General features: G+C 33.6%; 1 protein-coding gene across 1 annotated transcript in view; it reads right to left on the reverse strand.

Moving 5' to 3' along the window:
• The window catches only part of TTC6 (tetratricopeptide repeat domain 6), a 183089-nt gene that overhangs the window by 35978 nt on the left and 131994 nt on the right, over nt 1-15117 (reverse strand). The window contains exons 16-22 of the mRNA XM_055309051.1: nt 13888-14008; nt 12346-12496; nt 9124-9206; nt 5676-5752; nt 5084-5244; nt 1632-1766; nt 325-474 (exon numbers count right to left, since the gene is read on the reverse strand). Of these exons, the coding sequence (XP_055165026.1) occupies nt 325-474; nt 1632-1766; nt 5084-5244; nt 5676-5752; nt 9124-9206; nt 12346-12496; nt 13888-14008 (878 nt within the window). The remainder of the gene's footprint in view (nt 1-324; nt 475-1631; nt 1767-5083; nt 5245-5675; nt 5753-9123; nt 9207-12345; nt 12497-13887; nt 14009-15117) is intronic.

The raw sequence follows: 15117 nt of genomic DNA on the forward strand, positions 1-15117 counted from the left end.
AAAAGGCAGGAATAAATGTGATAGCAAAATACAAAGTAAATAAAATTAATAATAGTACATAAAATTCTAATTGTTAATAGGTACAACAAAATAGTAGCAATATTTATAAACATTACAATTCATGAAGCACTTTTACATAATCACTGTTGAAAACAAAATTTTTAGTTCAAGAGGAAATACAGATATATGAATTATCAAAACACAGCTGAAAAGTAGGTATAAGTAACTGATTCTTGCTAACTAATAATAATGACATATAAAGATTTAATAGTTTTAACAAATTTGACACACCCTCCAAATCACTGAAATTGTTCATTTAAATACCTGGTAATGTTTTGGATTGAGGGTAATTGCACGATTAAAGTCCAAGATTGAGCTGTCCTTTTGGAGTTTTACTTTACAAAGCCCACGTTGATAAAAGCCTTCTGCAAAACCAGGATTTGTTTTCACAGCTTTCGTAAAACAATCAAAGGCCTAGAAGAGTATTTTGTTAAGTAATTGTTTAATGAGTAGAATATACTAAGATGTTAATAAATCATAGTGTATAACAATTGATGAAAAGTTTTCACTTATTTTTGGTCATTCTAAATACATTTTCCCAGTGAACTTTGTGGAGAAAAATAAAAGTAATATAAACAAGTCAGGTTTATTACTATAATTTATACGTCCCTTTACTCCCAGACTAATATCAAATAATCTATGTTGTTAGATAGCAGTACTTTTGGAAGTATAATTTTGATATTTTTCATATTATGTTTATTCAAAGAAATCACAACCTGTACAATTATTTTCCATGAGGGTCCAAGAACCATAGTAAATACATAGTAATGAAATTTCCGAACAATAGAACTCTAAAATTTTTCCCAACATTGTAAAGCAAAGGTTGGTTTGTTCTGGCTGTCCAAAAGGGCTAAAAACACAGAAAAGATTTCTAATTAATTTTATACTTATTGGAATTTCCTAATGGAACAACTAATCTAGTGCAACTCTTTTTCAAATTTATAGGCATGCAAGACCCTATGAATACAAAGACTGGAATGGTATGTGTGTATGTGTGTGTGTGTGTGTGCGTGCATGCACATGTGCCTGTGCATGTCCATGTCTATATGTCTGTCTGTAGAGAGATGAAATTATGGAATATCCAGTATTAGCCATTGTAAAATAACTATTTTATTTATCACATCACTAACAATTTTAAAATAGAGTCTGCTTGAGATTCTCTCTCCCTACCCATCTGCCCCTCTTCCATTCACTCTCTAAATAATAATAAATAAATAAATAAATAAAATCTTTTAAAAAATAAAAATAAAGCACTTTTAATTTAATGAGTAAATTCATGTCAATATGATGAAAATATTCTGCTATAATAATGTCCTACAGTTAGATTTATTTTTTTGGTAGGAAACACATTAGTCTTTGGAATATTGTTGACAAGTATCAAATAAAATGTGTTAAATAAATAAAACAATATAGTAGGCATTGCAGAGTGCACACTGATTATTATAAGCATACTTTTATAAGAAATTGGTCTAATCACTCACTCTATAGGTAGCCTTCAGAAATAGAACTTAATGCAAGCAATCACAATTTCTAAAATCACAAATAACTATGCTTCTAAATATACAAAATACCATTTGTATATTGCCTTCCTCCATGTAACAAAGACCCAAGTTATACAGACAGTCTGCTGAAGCTGCTATGGCATTTGGTCCTTTATCAGAATGAGAAAAGATATCCAACGCCTTTTTAAACATTCTCACAGCTTCCTAGAATGGTTACAAAAAAAAAAAAAAGATGGAAGAGAATATTTCTTTCTAGTATTTATTTAACAATGACAGCTTTAAACATTATAAGGAATCCTGAGCACACAGTCCTACTCTCATTTTACCCTAGGTACACCAGCCTGTAAAGACACAGGCCTTGTCATTGCACCACCAGGTGAGGACTGAGGTGCGGAATATGATGGCAGGGAATTCCACACCAAGGTGCCTCTACAATTTGCTACTTAAGCAGGCTTATACATGTGCATTTTTCAAACTATAATTTCTAAATTCTAAAGATTATTTTCTTGTAGTCTAAAATCAAATTTATTGACTAGTTTATGGTTAATTTTTTAGTAATTTTCCTGGAAGAAATAGTGAACAGCTGTTAAATAGTAAGGGATTTCCATTGATAATACCTGATGTGGTTTTAATTAACCTTTATTTTGTCTTACTGTGTTCCTAATGGGATTCCACTGGCACCAGGAAATAAACTAACATCAAAAATCACCCATTTAAACTATTTAGTCAATATAATTGAAATTCAGTAATGAAAAAAATTCAATTTTCCAGATAGAAATGACTTTTTATAGTAAGCTAATAGATGTATATATCTATATGGAGATACAAATATTTGTGACTCTTTAGCTCATTTCCTTAATTATATTAAATTACTAAAAACACATGAGATTTCACTTGGATGTGCTAAGTGTCCTCTGTGCCCCCACTTAGCATTTACTTCATATATTTACAGCCCATCTTTACATCTTCATTCTCAGCACATGACCTTGCTGTAGAAAAAATGCATCACATTCTTTCCCCATTTCCCTCATTATTTTTCAATGTATCTATATCTTCCCCATCTCCATCTTTTTTCTCTCCTGTCTTTGAATGGTTTCCTTCTTCTCCCTTTGAGAACTAATTCCTCAAACTGTGTCCCTGACTCCCACTCTGCGCAAACACAAGTTATTTCTTCCTCTTCTAAATTACTGCCCTTTCATTATCTCTTTGAATCCATAAAGTCTTCTGACCCATTTAAATTAAAGTGAACACATCTTCACTTCCTCTTGGAGCTGATGTCCTACTTGTCTCTTCTTCACTACTCTGAAAAGACTCCTGGGGAAGCTCTGGAGGGGCTTACAGGTAAGGCATATTTACATTCTAAATAGAGTAGTGCAGCTGTTGTGTTGGAAGAGTGCAACACTGCTGCTATCATTCTAGCAAAATAAAAATATGCTTTGGACTAGGATAATAACCGTAGAAATAGAGAAAGGAAGTAGAATTGAGAGATATTTAGAATGAATCAAGAGAACATCACTATTGATTGGATAGAAAAGGACAATCAAAGATAACTCCAGGTTTCTACAGAGCAATAAGTAGGGGGAGAGGAGGTTAAATTAAATATGAATATTCCAAAAGAAATTCAATATAATAAAGGTGTCAATTCTCCCTAAAATAACCTAGAGATTGAATACAATTCAATCAAAATTTTGACAGATTTTTTAACAGATCTTGATCAGCTAAATTTAAAATGTATATAGTAGAGTAAAGGCCCAAGAATAACCAGGAATTTCCTAGAGAAGAATATGGTATAGGAACTAGCTCTACCAGGTATCAAGAATAACAATAAAATTATAATAATTAACTATAATAATAATTAAGACATTGTAGGGGCACCTGAGTAGCTCAGTTGGTTGAGCATCCTACTCTTGATTTTGGCTCAGGTCACAATTTCAGGGTCCTGAGCTTGCATCGAGCCTGGGGCTCATTGGGGAGTCAGCTTGAGATTCTCTCTCTCTCCTTCTCCCTCTGCCCCCACCCCCACTCTCTCTCTCCTTCTAAAAATAAATAAATAAATCTTAAAAAAAAAAGGCATTGTTCTATTGGGTCAGGGATAGAGAAACTGACCAAAAGAACAGAATAGAGAGCCCAAAACCAGATTTGCACATACATGAATACTTATAACCAATAGATGTACCACTTCTGATCTTTGGGTTGAGAGAACATTTCAATAAATGATACTAGAATACTTAAATATCCATATAGGGAAAATTGATATTTTATCACTTATCTCATACTAAAGAAATCAACTTAAGTTAGTCTTCAATGGAAAAAGCAAAAGTTTTAAGCTTTTAAAAGAAAATATGGAAGGATATCTGTATGACCTTGGGATAGGGAAAAACTTCTTAAACAAGAATTTTTTAAAGCCATGATGATAGGGATCCCTGGGTGGCGCAGCGGTTTGGCGCCTGCCTTTGGCCCAGGGCGCGATCCTGGAGACCCGGGATCGAGTCCCACATCGGGCTCCCGGTGCATGGAGCCTGCTTCTCCCTCTGCCTGTGTCTCTGCCTCTCTCTCTCTCTCTGTGACTATTGTAAATAAATAAATAAAAAACCTTTAAAAAAAAAAAAAAAAAAAAGCCATGATGATAAAACAAAAGAAATATATTTATGCTACTAAATTAAAATTAAGAACCTCTGTAAAACCAGCCACAAAATGCAAGATGCATGGCACACACAACTATCAACCAATTTAATTTTTTAATGCCTAAAATCAATATGAACAAGACAAACAAAAAATATGTTTAAGATGTTGATAGGACAGGAAATATGAGTGGTTAACAAACATATAAGAAGACATTCAATCTGTACTCAGAGAAATGTGAATTAAAACCACATGAAACACCAGTTTTTATCTACCAAATTGACAATAATAAAGCCTGATAACCAATTACAGTAGAGGATACAGATCAACAGGCACACACATACATGACAGGTAGGACAATAAATTGGTACAAACCCATGTAATAATGTGTCACTCTCTTTTTTTAATGAAAAATAATTTTATTGAGAAGCCAATAAAATATTTGTATGTTTTTTAAAAAGAATTTATTTAAATTCAATTTGTCAGCATATAGTATAACACCTAGTGCTCATCCCATCAAGTGCCCTGCTCAGTGCCCATCACCCAATCACCCCATTCCCCCAACCACTTCCCCTTCTGCCACCCTTTGTTTTTTCCCAGAGTTAGGAATAATGTGTCACTTTACTGAAAGTTAAATATTCACATTCGAAAGTTAAATATTTCTAGGCTAGGAATATAGCCTAGAAAACTACTCCTCATGTTAACAGAAAACATGAAAAAGAGTATTTATAGCAGCCCTACTCTCAAGAGGAAAAGGAATAATCCAAATGTTAACACAAGAATCAATAAATGAATATTATAATTTAGTTTTATTTAAAAAGTATGTAAGCCTTAGTATTCTAAGCACAATATAAAAATTCTATTAATAGGTTTAATAAGTGTTACACAAGACTTTTCACCTTGTTTCTCTTGGCCTTCATTTGGGCTTTTGCTAATAGAGTATACATGGTGAGCTCAGGCCTATTCAAAGTAATATTATCCAAGACCTGAATGGCTTTGTCATGGTTTTCACAAAATGAATAAATGAGTGCTTGCTGTATAGGACTCAACTCAATGAGACCTAAAAGGAAAAGAAAGTTTATCAATACCTTTGCCAAATATCTAGGATTTAGAATATAATTATTTTAAGGAAGTCAAGCAATTCAATAATTTACCTTTGTAATATGGAGTAATAAATCCATACTATACTAAAAATCTATTCACCACCAACAAACAATAAGACATTCCAATTACAGACAACAAAAACTAGAAAATAAAAGTATAACCCTGACATCTCCTATAATAATCTCTCACAAAACTCACTTCATTATGAAGCATTTAATAGTTGACTATGTATATGTGAAACTGATGATATACAGTTTCAAAATCTATCCTTGATCAAGTAAACATTTCATGTTATCCATACATAGCTATTGCAAACAATGTAAACATTTTTAGGCAATATTTATTTTTAAATTAAGACAATAATAATTTTGCATTATTTATATTTACCTTTGTTCATTTCTGCTACTTGATAAATAGTAAACTTTGCAAGATTATAACATTTCATCATAAGAAGATATTGTCCTCTGGAAGAAATAATACCTTTTTGATTCTAAACAGTTAAAAATAATTTTTCTAAAGTAAATTTCTTATAACAAGTTATTTAAATTTTTGTAATTATAATACTTATTCTTACATATGAATGATAAAAACAATGCAAAAATTATAATAAACATTTTATGTATTCTAAATAGACTAATCAGCATGCAGATATAATGAAAAACAATTTAGGAAAAGTGAAGCTGAAAGAAAAATACTCAAATCTTTTTCCTATTATCTGTATTTTAAATCTTATACTCCAAACCCACAGCTAACATCATACTCAGTGGTGAAAAACTAAAACTTTTCTAGTAAGATCAGAAATAAGACAAGAATGCCCATTCTTGCCACTTTCATTTAACATAAAAGTCCTAGCCACAGTAATCAGACAAGAAAAAGAAATAAAGGCACCCAAATTAGAAAAGAAGTAAAACTCTCACTATTCACAGATGACATGATACTATATAGAGAGAACCCTAAAGACTCTGAAAATAAACTATAAGAACTAATAAATGAATTCAGTAAAGTTGCAGGATACAAAATGAATATACAAAAATCTTTTATGTTTCTATACACTAAATAATGGATGATCAGAAAGAGAAAATTTTTTAAATCCTATTTGCAATTGCTTCACAAAGAATCAAATTCCTAAGAATGAATTAAACCAAGGAGGTAAAAGATTTGTACTCTGAAAGTAATGGAACACAAATAAATGGAAATATATTCAGTGTTTATAGATGGAAAGTTAATATTATTAAAAAGTCCATACTACCCAAAGGAATATAGAAATTCAATGCAATCCATACCAAAATACCAATAGCTTTATTCATAAAACTAGAACAAATAACCCTAAAATGTGTATGAAACTACCAATAGCCTAAGTAATCTTGAGAAAGAACAAAGCTGGAAATGTCATGCTCCCTGATTTAAAATTTACTAAAAAGCTATAGTAATCAAAGCAGTGTGGTACTGGCACAAAAATAGACAACATACTCATTGGTCAATGGAAAAGAATAGAGAAACCAGATATACACACATATTTGTATGGTCAGTCAATCTATGAAAAAAGAGGCAAGATTATACAATAGAGAAAAGATAGTATTTTTAATAAGTGGTGCTGGGAACACTAGACAGCTATATGCAAAAGAATGAAATTGGAACACCTTCTTACACCACAAAAATAAAATGAATCAAAGACTTTACCTAATGTGAAACCTGAAACTAAACGAAAACATAGGCCAAAAACTGTTATTCGCCCTAGCAATATTTTTTTTTATTTGTCTCCTCAGACAAAGGAAACAATAGCAAAAGCAAACAAATGGAACTATATTGAACTAAAAAGCCTTGCATGGCAAAGGAAACCATTAACAAAATGAAAAGTCAACCTACTGATTGGGAGAAGATATTTGCAAATGCTATATCTGATAAGGGGTTTATATTCAAAATATATAAAGAATTCATACAACTCAACATGGAAAAGATTAATCTGATTAAAAATGGGCAAAGGATCTGAATAGACATTTTTCCAAAGAAGACATGTGGATGGCCAATGGGTAAATGAAAGGATGCTCAACATCACTAATCATTGGGGAAATACAAATCAAACCCACAATGAGATATTATCTTACACCTGTCAGATGGCTATTATTAAAAAGACAAGAAATAACAAGTATTGATGAGGATGTGGAGAAAAGGGAACCCCTGTGCACTGTTGATAGGAATCAAAATTAGTACAGCCACTATGAAAAACAGTATGGAAGTTCCTCAGAAAATTAAAAATAGAAATACCATATGGCCCAGCAATTCTACTTTTGAGTATTTATCCAAAGAAAATGAAAACACTAATTCAAAAGAATATATGCACCATTATGTCATTGCAGCATTATTTACCATACCTAAGATATGGTAGCAATCTAAGTGTTCGTCAATAGATGAATAAGTAAAGATATTGTGTGTGAGTGTGTGTGTGTGTGTGTGTGTACATACATACACACAATGGAATATTACTCATTCAATTAAAAAAATGAGATCTTGCCATTTGGGACAACATGAATGGACCTAGAAGGTATTATGCTAAGTGAAATAAGTTAGACTGAAAAAAGACAAATACCATATGATTTCACTTATATAAGGGATCCAAAAATCAAATGAACAAACAACAAAAGCAGAAACAAACCCATAAATACAGAGAACTGGTGCTTGCCAGAAGGGGGGATAGGGGGATGGGCCAAAAGAGGTACAGGCTTCCAGTTATGAAATGAATAAACCATAGAGATGAAAGGTACAGCATAGGAAATACAGTTAATAGTATTGTAATAGTATTATTTGTTTGGTAGCTACACTTGCGGTAAGCACAGAACAAGGTATAGAGTTACTGAATCACTATGTTGCACACCTGAAACTAATATAACATTGTGTACCAACTACACTTCAATTTTTTAAAATATTTATTTATTTATTTATTTATTTATTTATTTATTTATTTATTTATTTATTTATTATAGACAGAGAGACAGAGAGGCAGAGACACAGGCAGAGGGAGAAGCAGGCTCCATGCCGGGAGCCTGACGCCAGACTCGATCCCAGGACTCCAGGATCACACCCTGGGCCAAAAGCAGGCGCTAAACCGCTGAGCCACCCAGGGATCCCCTACACTTCAATTTTTAAGGAGATATGGTATATATGTGCAATGGATATTATTCAGCCATAAAAATTTCACCTGTCCCCCCACACCCATCTCCCCTCTGGTAACCATCTGTTTGTTCTCTATAGTTAAGAGTCTGTGTTTTGGTTTGTATCTTTTCTCTCCTTTTTAAATTCCACATATGAATGAAATTGTATGGTATTTGTCTTTCTCTGACTGGCTAGTTTATTTTGCTTAGCATTATACTCTCTAGATCCATCAATATTGTTGCAAATGGCACCATTTCATTCTTTTTATGCCTTAGTAATATTCCACTGTATATATACATATCTTTACCCCTTCATCTATCTTGGGCTGCTTCTAGGTTGGCTATTGTAAATAATGTTGCAATAAACAAAGAGACGTATATACATCTCTGATTTTGTGTTCTTGTATTCTTTGGATAAATACTCAGTAGTGGGATTACTGGATCATACCACATTTTAAACAGCTGTGTTTTGATACAAAGATACAGCAATGAGAAGGATTTGGTTATTTTATAACATAAATTATAAATACAGTAGCTATAGCTGACTTGCTAGTTGGAAGATGGTCATTCCTGGGAGATTAAGTGTAAAAAGAGGAGGCTAGACGGTTCAAGAGGTAAGTAATGATTCCAACAGTTAGCTCATGTGCTAAGCTATCCCAAGAAGAACTCCATTTCTATGTTCATACCTTATTATATACAATTGGATTCCATCTGGCTGAAGGTGGATAGCACGAGATAACTCTCTTATCGCCTTTTTCAATTTATGCAACTATTGAGCAATAAACAGAAACTTTGCTTAAAATAAATATTGATTCCCTTCTATTTCCCTCCCACCCTTCAGTACAGAAATTTTGCAAAAACATCTCCCAATACACATTTTTTTAAAGAATCATCAAAGCAAATAGGATACAGAAAAGTTTTTAAGAAGTTTGTGATGCAAAGTCTTTGGTTTTTCTAAAACATCTATCTTTAATTTTGAAGAATGATTACACATACCCACACACACACATATATATAATTTTACATAAATGTCATTATATCATACTTTCTAGTTTGTTTTCCCTTCCCACTTAGCTTTTTGGCCTTTCTCCTTCAACTAGAACACCTTTCCTACTAAACTAGAAAGGAAGGAAAAATAAAAACTAAGGTAAATTCCACTTCAAAATAATGGAGTCAATGGGCACCTGGAGACTCAGTCAGTTAAGTGACCAACTCTTGATTTCAGGTCAGGTTATGATCTCAGGATCACGAAATCGAGCCCCACATCAGGCTCGATCACATCGAGCCCCACAGCACAAAGAGTCTGCTTGAGATCCTCTCTCCCTCTTCCTCTGTTTCTCCCCACCCGCTTGCACACACACACACACTCTTTCCCTCTAAATAAATAAATAAAATCTTTTAAAAAGATAAAAGAGGAAAAATAAGCTTGCACTTAATAAGTAAATGAATGAACAAAACAAAATACAAGGATAATGGAAATTATATGTTTAAAATTAACATATAATGAAAAGTAAACATTGATTTTTTTTTCCTTAATACAGGTTTCAGGAGCATGATCTGGATTTGTACAAACGTGGGAACAAAAACCTGCTGTCACTGGGAATATCATAAAAGGAGGACTATAGAGACCCAAGCAAAATGATCCTAGGACATCAGCAACTCCTCTTACAACAATGACATAGTGATACAAAGAGGAGAATGCACAGAACTAATTTGTGAGCAGAAGTAGGCAGTATCTGTTGAAATGCTACAAGCTGTTTGGAGGAAATAGTGGGTGGATTCAAAAGAAGGAACCCAAAAGTAGGGGGGTTGAGATGTGTTTAAATAAATTTGAGAATTTCCATGGAAATTCACTGCTTCTCAAGCTGACCCTGCTCAGCTTGGTATAATTGATAAGCCATCTTAGTATCTGCATTGTTCCACTTGTTCCAATATCTATGCATTGAGGAAAGTCTATTTGGGAAAGATGGAGGCTCACTGTCTGAACTTTATAAGCTGTCCTGAGGTGGGACTTCTCCAGGCAATCTTAGATTAGATTCACTCTGGAGGCTGAACTCACATAGGTATATGCATTCTTCTATATATAAACACAGGGTTTGATTTGCCATTGCTTTCTTTACATGGGATCATACCATACATACTTGACATCTTTTCTGATTCTTGCTTTTCTTATTCTACAGTATCTCATGGAAACCCCACTAAGTCAACTGGTATAGTTCTAATTACTCTTTTATTGACTACATAATATTCTATGGTGTGACTACAACATAATTTATTCAACCATTACTGCATAGAGACTTTTTCCTCCGCAGAATAATGAGACTTTGAGCATATGTCCTTATACCCTGATATCATGCTGGTGCTTTGGTCTGTTAAATGTGCCCAGAGGAAGTTCCAACTTCGCCCAAAGCCCTTAGCTCCATCAACATGGAGTTAAGCAAAAGGACCACTCATCATAAGTATGTCCCCAACAATAGTTAAGAGCAAACTTTCTCTGGGGACAATACTAAGTCTGCCCTGGGTCTTCCACTTTGATAATCAGGGAGGGAAAGACTTTGAGTGGGACTCTAGTCACAGTGGGTCCTCAGATGTGGATAATGGAGAACAGACCCTATAGCCAACCCTCCATGGACAAACAGTCTGAGTAAGAAATAAACTTTTGTCATTTTATTACAGTGATTTTTTTTTAAATTTTTTTTATTTATTTATGATAGTCACACACACACACACAGAGAGAGAGAGAGAGAGGCAGAGACACCGGCAGAGGGAGAAGCAGGCTCCATGCACCGGGAGCCCGACGTGGGATTCGATCCCGGGTCTCCAGGATCACGCCCTGGGCCAAAGGCAGGCGCCAAACTGCTGCGCCACCCAGGGATCCCCTATTACAGTGATTTTTAAGTGTTTTGGAGTTTTTGTGTGTGTGTGTGTGTGTGTCTATGTGTTTAACCACAGTACAAACTAGACTAACTGCAACCATTGTGATCAGAGGACTTGTAGAGGACAAAGTCCTCTACAAGAAAGGTAATAAGGAACCAACTACTGTGGCTAAAAAGCTCTTTAGCTTTTTCAGGATTTGGTTTTTATTCTGAGTGCAAGGGAAGCTATTAAAGCGTTTTGGGCAAAGTGAAATAATCTGACTTATGTTTTTAACAGGATCATTATGGCTGCTGTGTTGAAAATCCATCAAAAAGCAGTAAAGAACAGAAGCAAGAAGACCAAGAGGTCCCTGCAGTAACCCTGGTGAGGAATGAGTGTCTTGGACAGGATGATTAGAGGTGGAGTGGTAGATGGGGATATCTATCTTGAAAGGTAGAAACAACAATTAGTAGCATTTATCTCTGGAAAAGTCAGATTTGGTTGGAATCAGGGAGGACTTTTGCTATTTATACATTGTTTGATGTCATAACACCAAAGATGAATTACATTTTTTTAATTTAAATAACTTGTAAATTTAAAAAAAATTTAAAGGTAAGTATGAATGAGATCTCATTATATGCACAGGTCCCATTCTACAAACCCACCCACTCACTCATACACATACACACACACACAGACACACTCTCAAAACTAAAGACTCAAAATGTTCATAGTAGTTGTCTCTAGAGAATAAAATTATGGTTTTAAACTTATTTGCATACATATATTACATGAAATAAATATATATTAATTTTGTAATAAGGAAAAAAGTTATTTTTAAGTGAAAGACAAAAATTCATGTCTCATACTTTATACATAGGTAATTATAGTTTACTACATCTCCTTAATATTTATTGCTTGAAAATGCACTATTCTCTATAACTAACTGAAAACAAATACATTAATATACTAAAATTATATTGAACAGGTAGATATCCAGAGAATTAAATCTTTTTTTAAAAAAATATCAAAATTTTCAAAACCTAAAATACCTTCTGATAGGTTTCTGCTCGACAAATATAGCTTTGAATATATAAAGGATCAAGTCTAATAGCCTCAGAAAAATGCCAAGTGGCTTCAAAGTAGTTATCCAAGTATAGTAGATGTATGAGGCCAATATTTATGTAAGCCAGAATAACAGTTCTAAAAAAAATGAGAAAGCAAAATCTTGTTAGACATTTTAATTATTCTGAATGTTTTTCAATTTTGAATGAACCTAGTAAAATACATACATCAATATATATCGGGTTTTTTAATGTTTTACTAAAGCAAAGTAAATCAATTAACTATTATTCTCTATTAAAAATTACAAACACCTTTATAAAATCCTTAGTAGAGAATCAACATTTATAGAGTTTATGCTAAGAAAAGAATTCCTGAAGTCCCCAGGCAATACTTTACTCTTCCTCAACTTAATCTTGATTATCTTGAATTGCAAGCTCAGTTCCTCTCAATTTAAATTTTCACCTCAGGCTATGTTGTAGTTGCCCTGAGTAACAGAAAAACAGTAATTTTCTTAAAGTCTGGGATTAAAAACCCTCTCCATGTAGGTAGGTATTAACCCAGCTTCTTTTCTATATCAAATAAATGCATTTTTGTCTTAGAGTCAAAAAATTTTCAATATAGAAATGGTTTAGAAATCACTTTGTGTGATGCCTCTATTTCAAAGTGAGAACTACGTATCCTATAGCCCAGCTTCCTTAGAAGCCTGGACCCTTTGCCTAAAAAACATCAAATTTCGTACTGCCCATTTTTTTGGCTTTTTTGCAATTGAAACTCCCTACCCTTCCTGGCTCAAAAATATCCAAAAGAAAACTGCTGTGGCCATTATGGAGCCATTTTCCATGACTTCTCTGAGTCTACCTTAAAGTTTACCTTCAATAAGCTAGGTAAACAGTCTGCTGGTTGGCATGGGATTGGCATGGTTTGTTACTTTTTTTTACACCTTTCATTTTAATGAATGTTTCATTGAAAAGAAAGGAAATTAATTCATTCTGTGTTTCACAGCTGATGTTTCTGACCAGTGTGTGCAACTTTCAGTCTTTGTTTCTTCCTGAACCTACATTCTAATGGAATTTGTTTTTTCTTTTGCTTTACTATGCAAAATGAAGTCAGATGTTCTAAATAGAGTTTCCTCCTATTGAGTCATATGTTGTGCATAGCAATATCAAGCAGAATATTTTCTCCATTATTTTAAAAGTTGGTGACAGTTTTTCATGAAGTTAACCTCAAAAAGCTCTAACTTGGGTTTCCCCATGCTGCTGTCACTAACTTTATGTTACTATCTGTGGATTGGACTCCTCTCAGATGCATTTAATTTCTAAAATTTGCAAAAGTATCTGAGGCAAACCGATGTTGGGAACAGGTCTTATTTTAGAAGTAGTCTTATTTTAGAAGTAAGTATTTCTAAGATTGCTTTACAATTGTCTCATTTTACAAGGTTATTAATGATGAGAGGAAAAGGTTTTGTCTTTCATTTTGTTTTTTTTTCTTTATACAAAAGTGAAATCAATAAGAATAAAAGAAAAACATACCTTTCTAGAGAAATAACAGTTTCAAAGTCACAGATTGCCAGCAACCAAAGTTTTAGATCCGTATAGAGTATGCCCCGATGTAGAAAACAACTAAGATTCTCATAGCCATCATTTATGAGAGCTTAAAAATAAAAATATATATCTTATTCAGGTTCTGAACAAACATATCTGAGTTATATTTTTGTTTTTACCTTCATATTGCTTATTCTTACATTTTGACATTTTATAAAACATGTCTGTGATAAGTGTATTTATTTGGTGATTTAGAAATAGCATTCATATAAAAAAATGTATGTGTTTATAAGTAACAGTGTGGCTATCAAGGTTCATAAACTCATTAAAACTGGAAGAAATCCTGGTGGTAATCTTGGATAGCCCACTCACTTCAGATTGAAGTGATGAAGAAGATGAACAGATTATGGTGCAAAGGCACTAGGTACATTGAATATGGTCATGATGCAAGTCAATGTCAAAGATGGAATCTAAACTCTGATTCACTTCAGTGGATTGCAGTCAGAAGGGCACCCTTGCCCTTGATGCCATTAATTATCAGGAGGGCATTGCTATTGATGCATTAATTATCAGGAGGGCATACCAAACAACTGGTACAACTCCAGACTGGGGCAGATGGCAGAGATCAGGATAATACTCAGCAACCAGGAAGGACAGCTCAAAGAGGCTACTCCATGGCACGCAGAACTTGCAATTCAAGCAGGCAACCTGACTATGCATGTCCCAAATAATAAGAGTGTGGGGCAAAAAGAATCTTTTCGCAGGTGTGTATCTCTCATCAGTAATTGGTCTAGAGATCATCACGTCTCTTCACTTACTAATCTTCCCTTCACTTTTAAAAGCATGCTAGTGAATTAGATGGGTTTTTCACAACATTTCTTCCATGTCTTCTAAGCCCCTCAGGCCCATTCTGGCCTAAGAAAGGAAAGTTTTCCCAAAAATGTGCATAGCACTTTCAGTCTCAGAACAAATATTCATGGTACTAAATTTTGGGAAGTATATCTAGTGCAAGCAATGATCATACAGTATATCTAGTGCAAGCAATGATCATACAGATTAAATAATCACATGAAGGCAGTCTGACTACTCTATTCACAGTATGATTGGCTAGCCAAGAGCAAGTCAGCTTCAGCTTTAGTGGTTGCTTTAGGAAAATTAAAAAAAACTCTTCCCAAGGAAAAAAATATTAGAATTATTTCACTTCTCTGTGCTTCCATT

The sequence above is a fragment of the Nyctereutes procyonoides genome, unplaced genomic scaffold (assembly GCF_905146905.1).
Source record: "Nyctereutes procyonoides isolate TBG_1078 unplaced genomic scaffold, NYPRO_anot_genome, whole genome shotgun sequence".
NCBI lineage: Eukaryota > Metazoa > Chordata > Mammalia > Carnivora > Canidae > Nyctereutes > Nyctereutes procyonoides.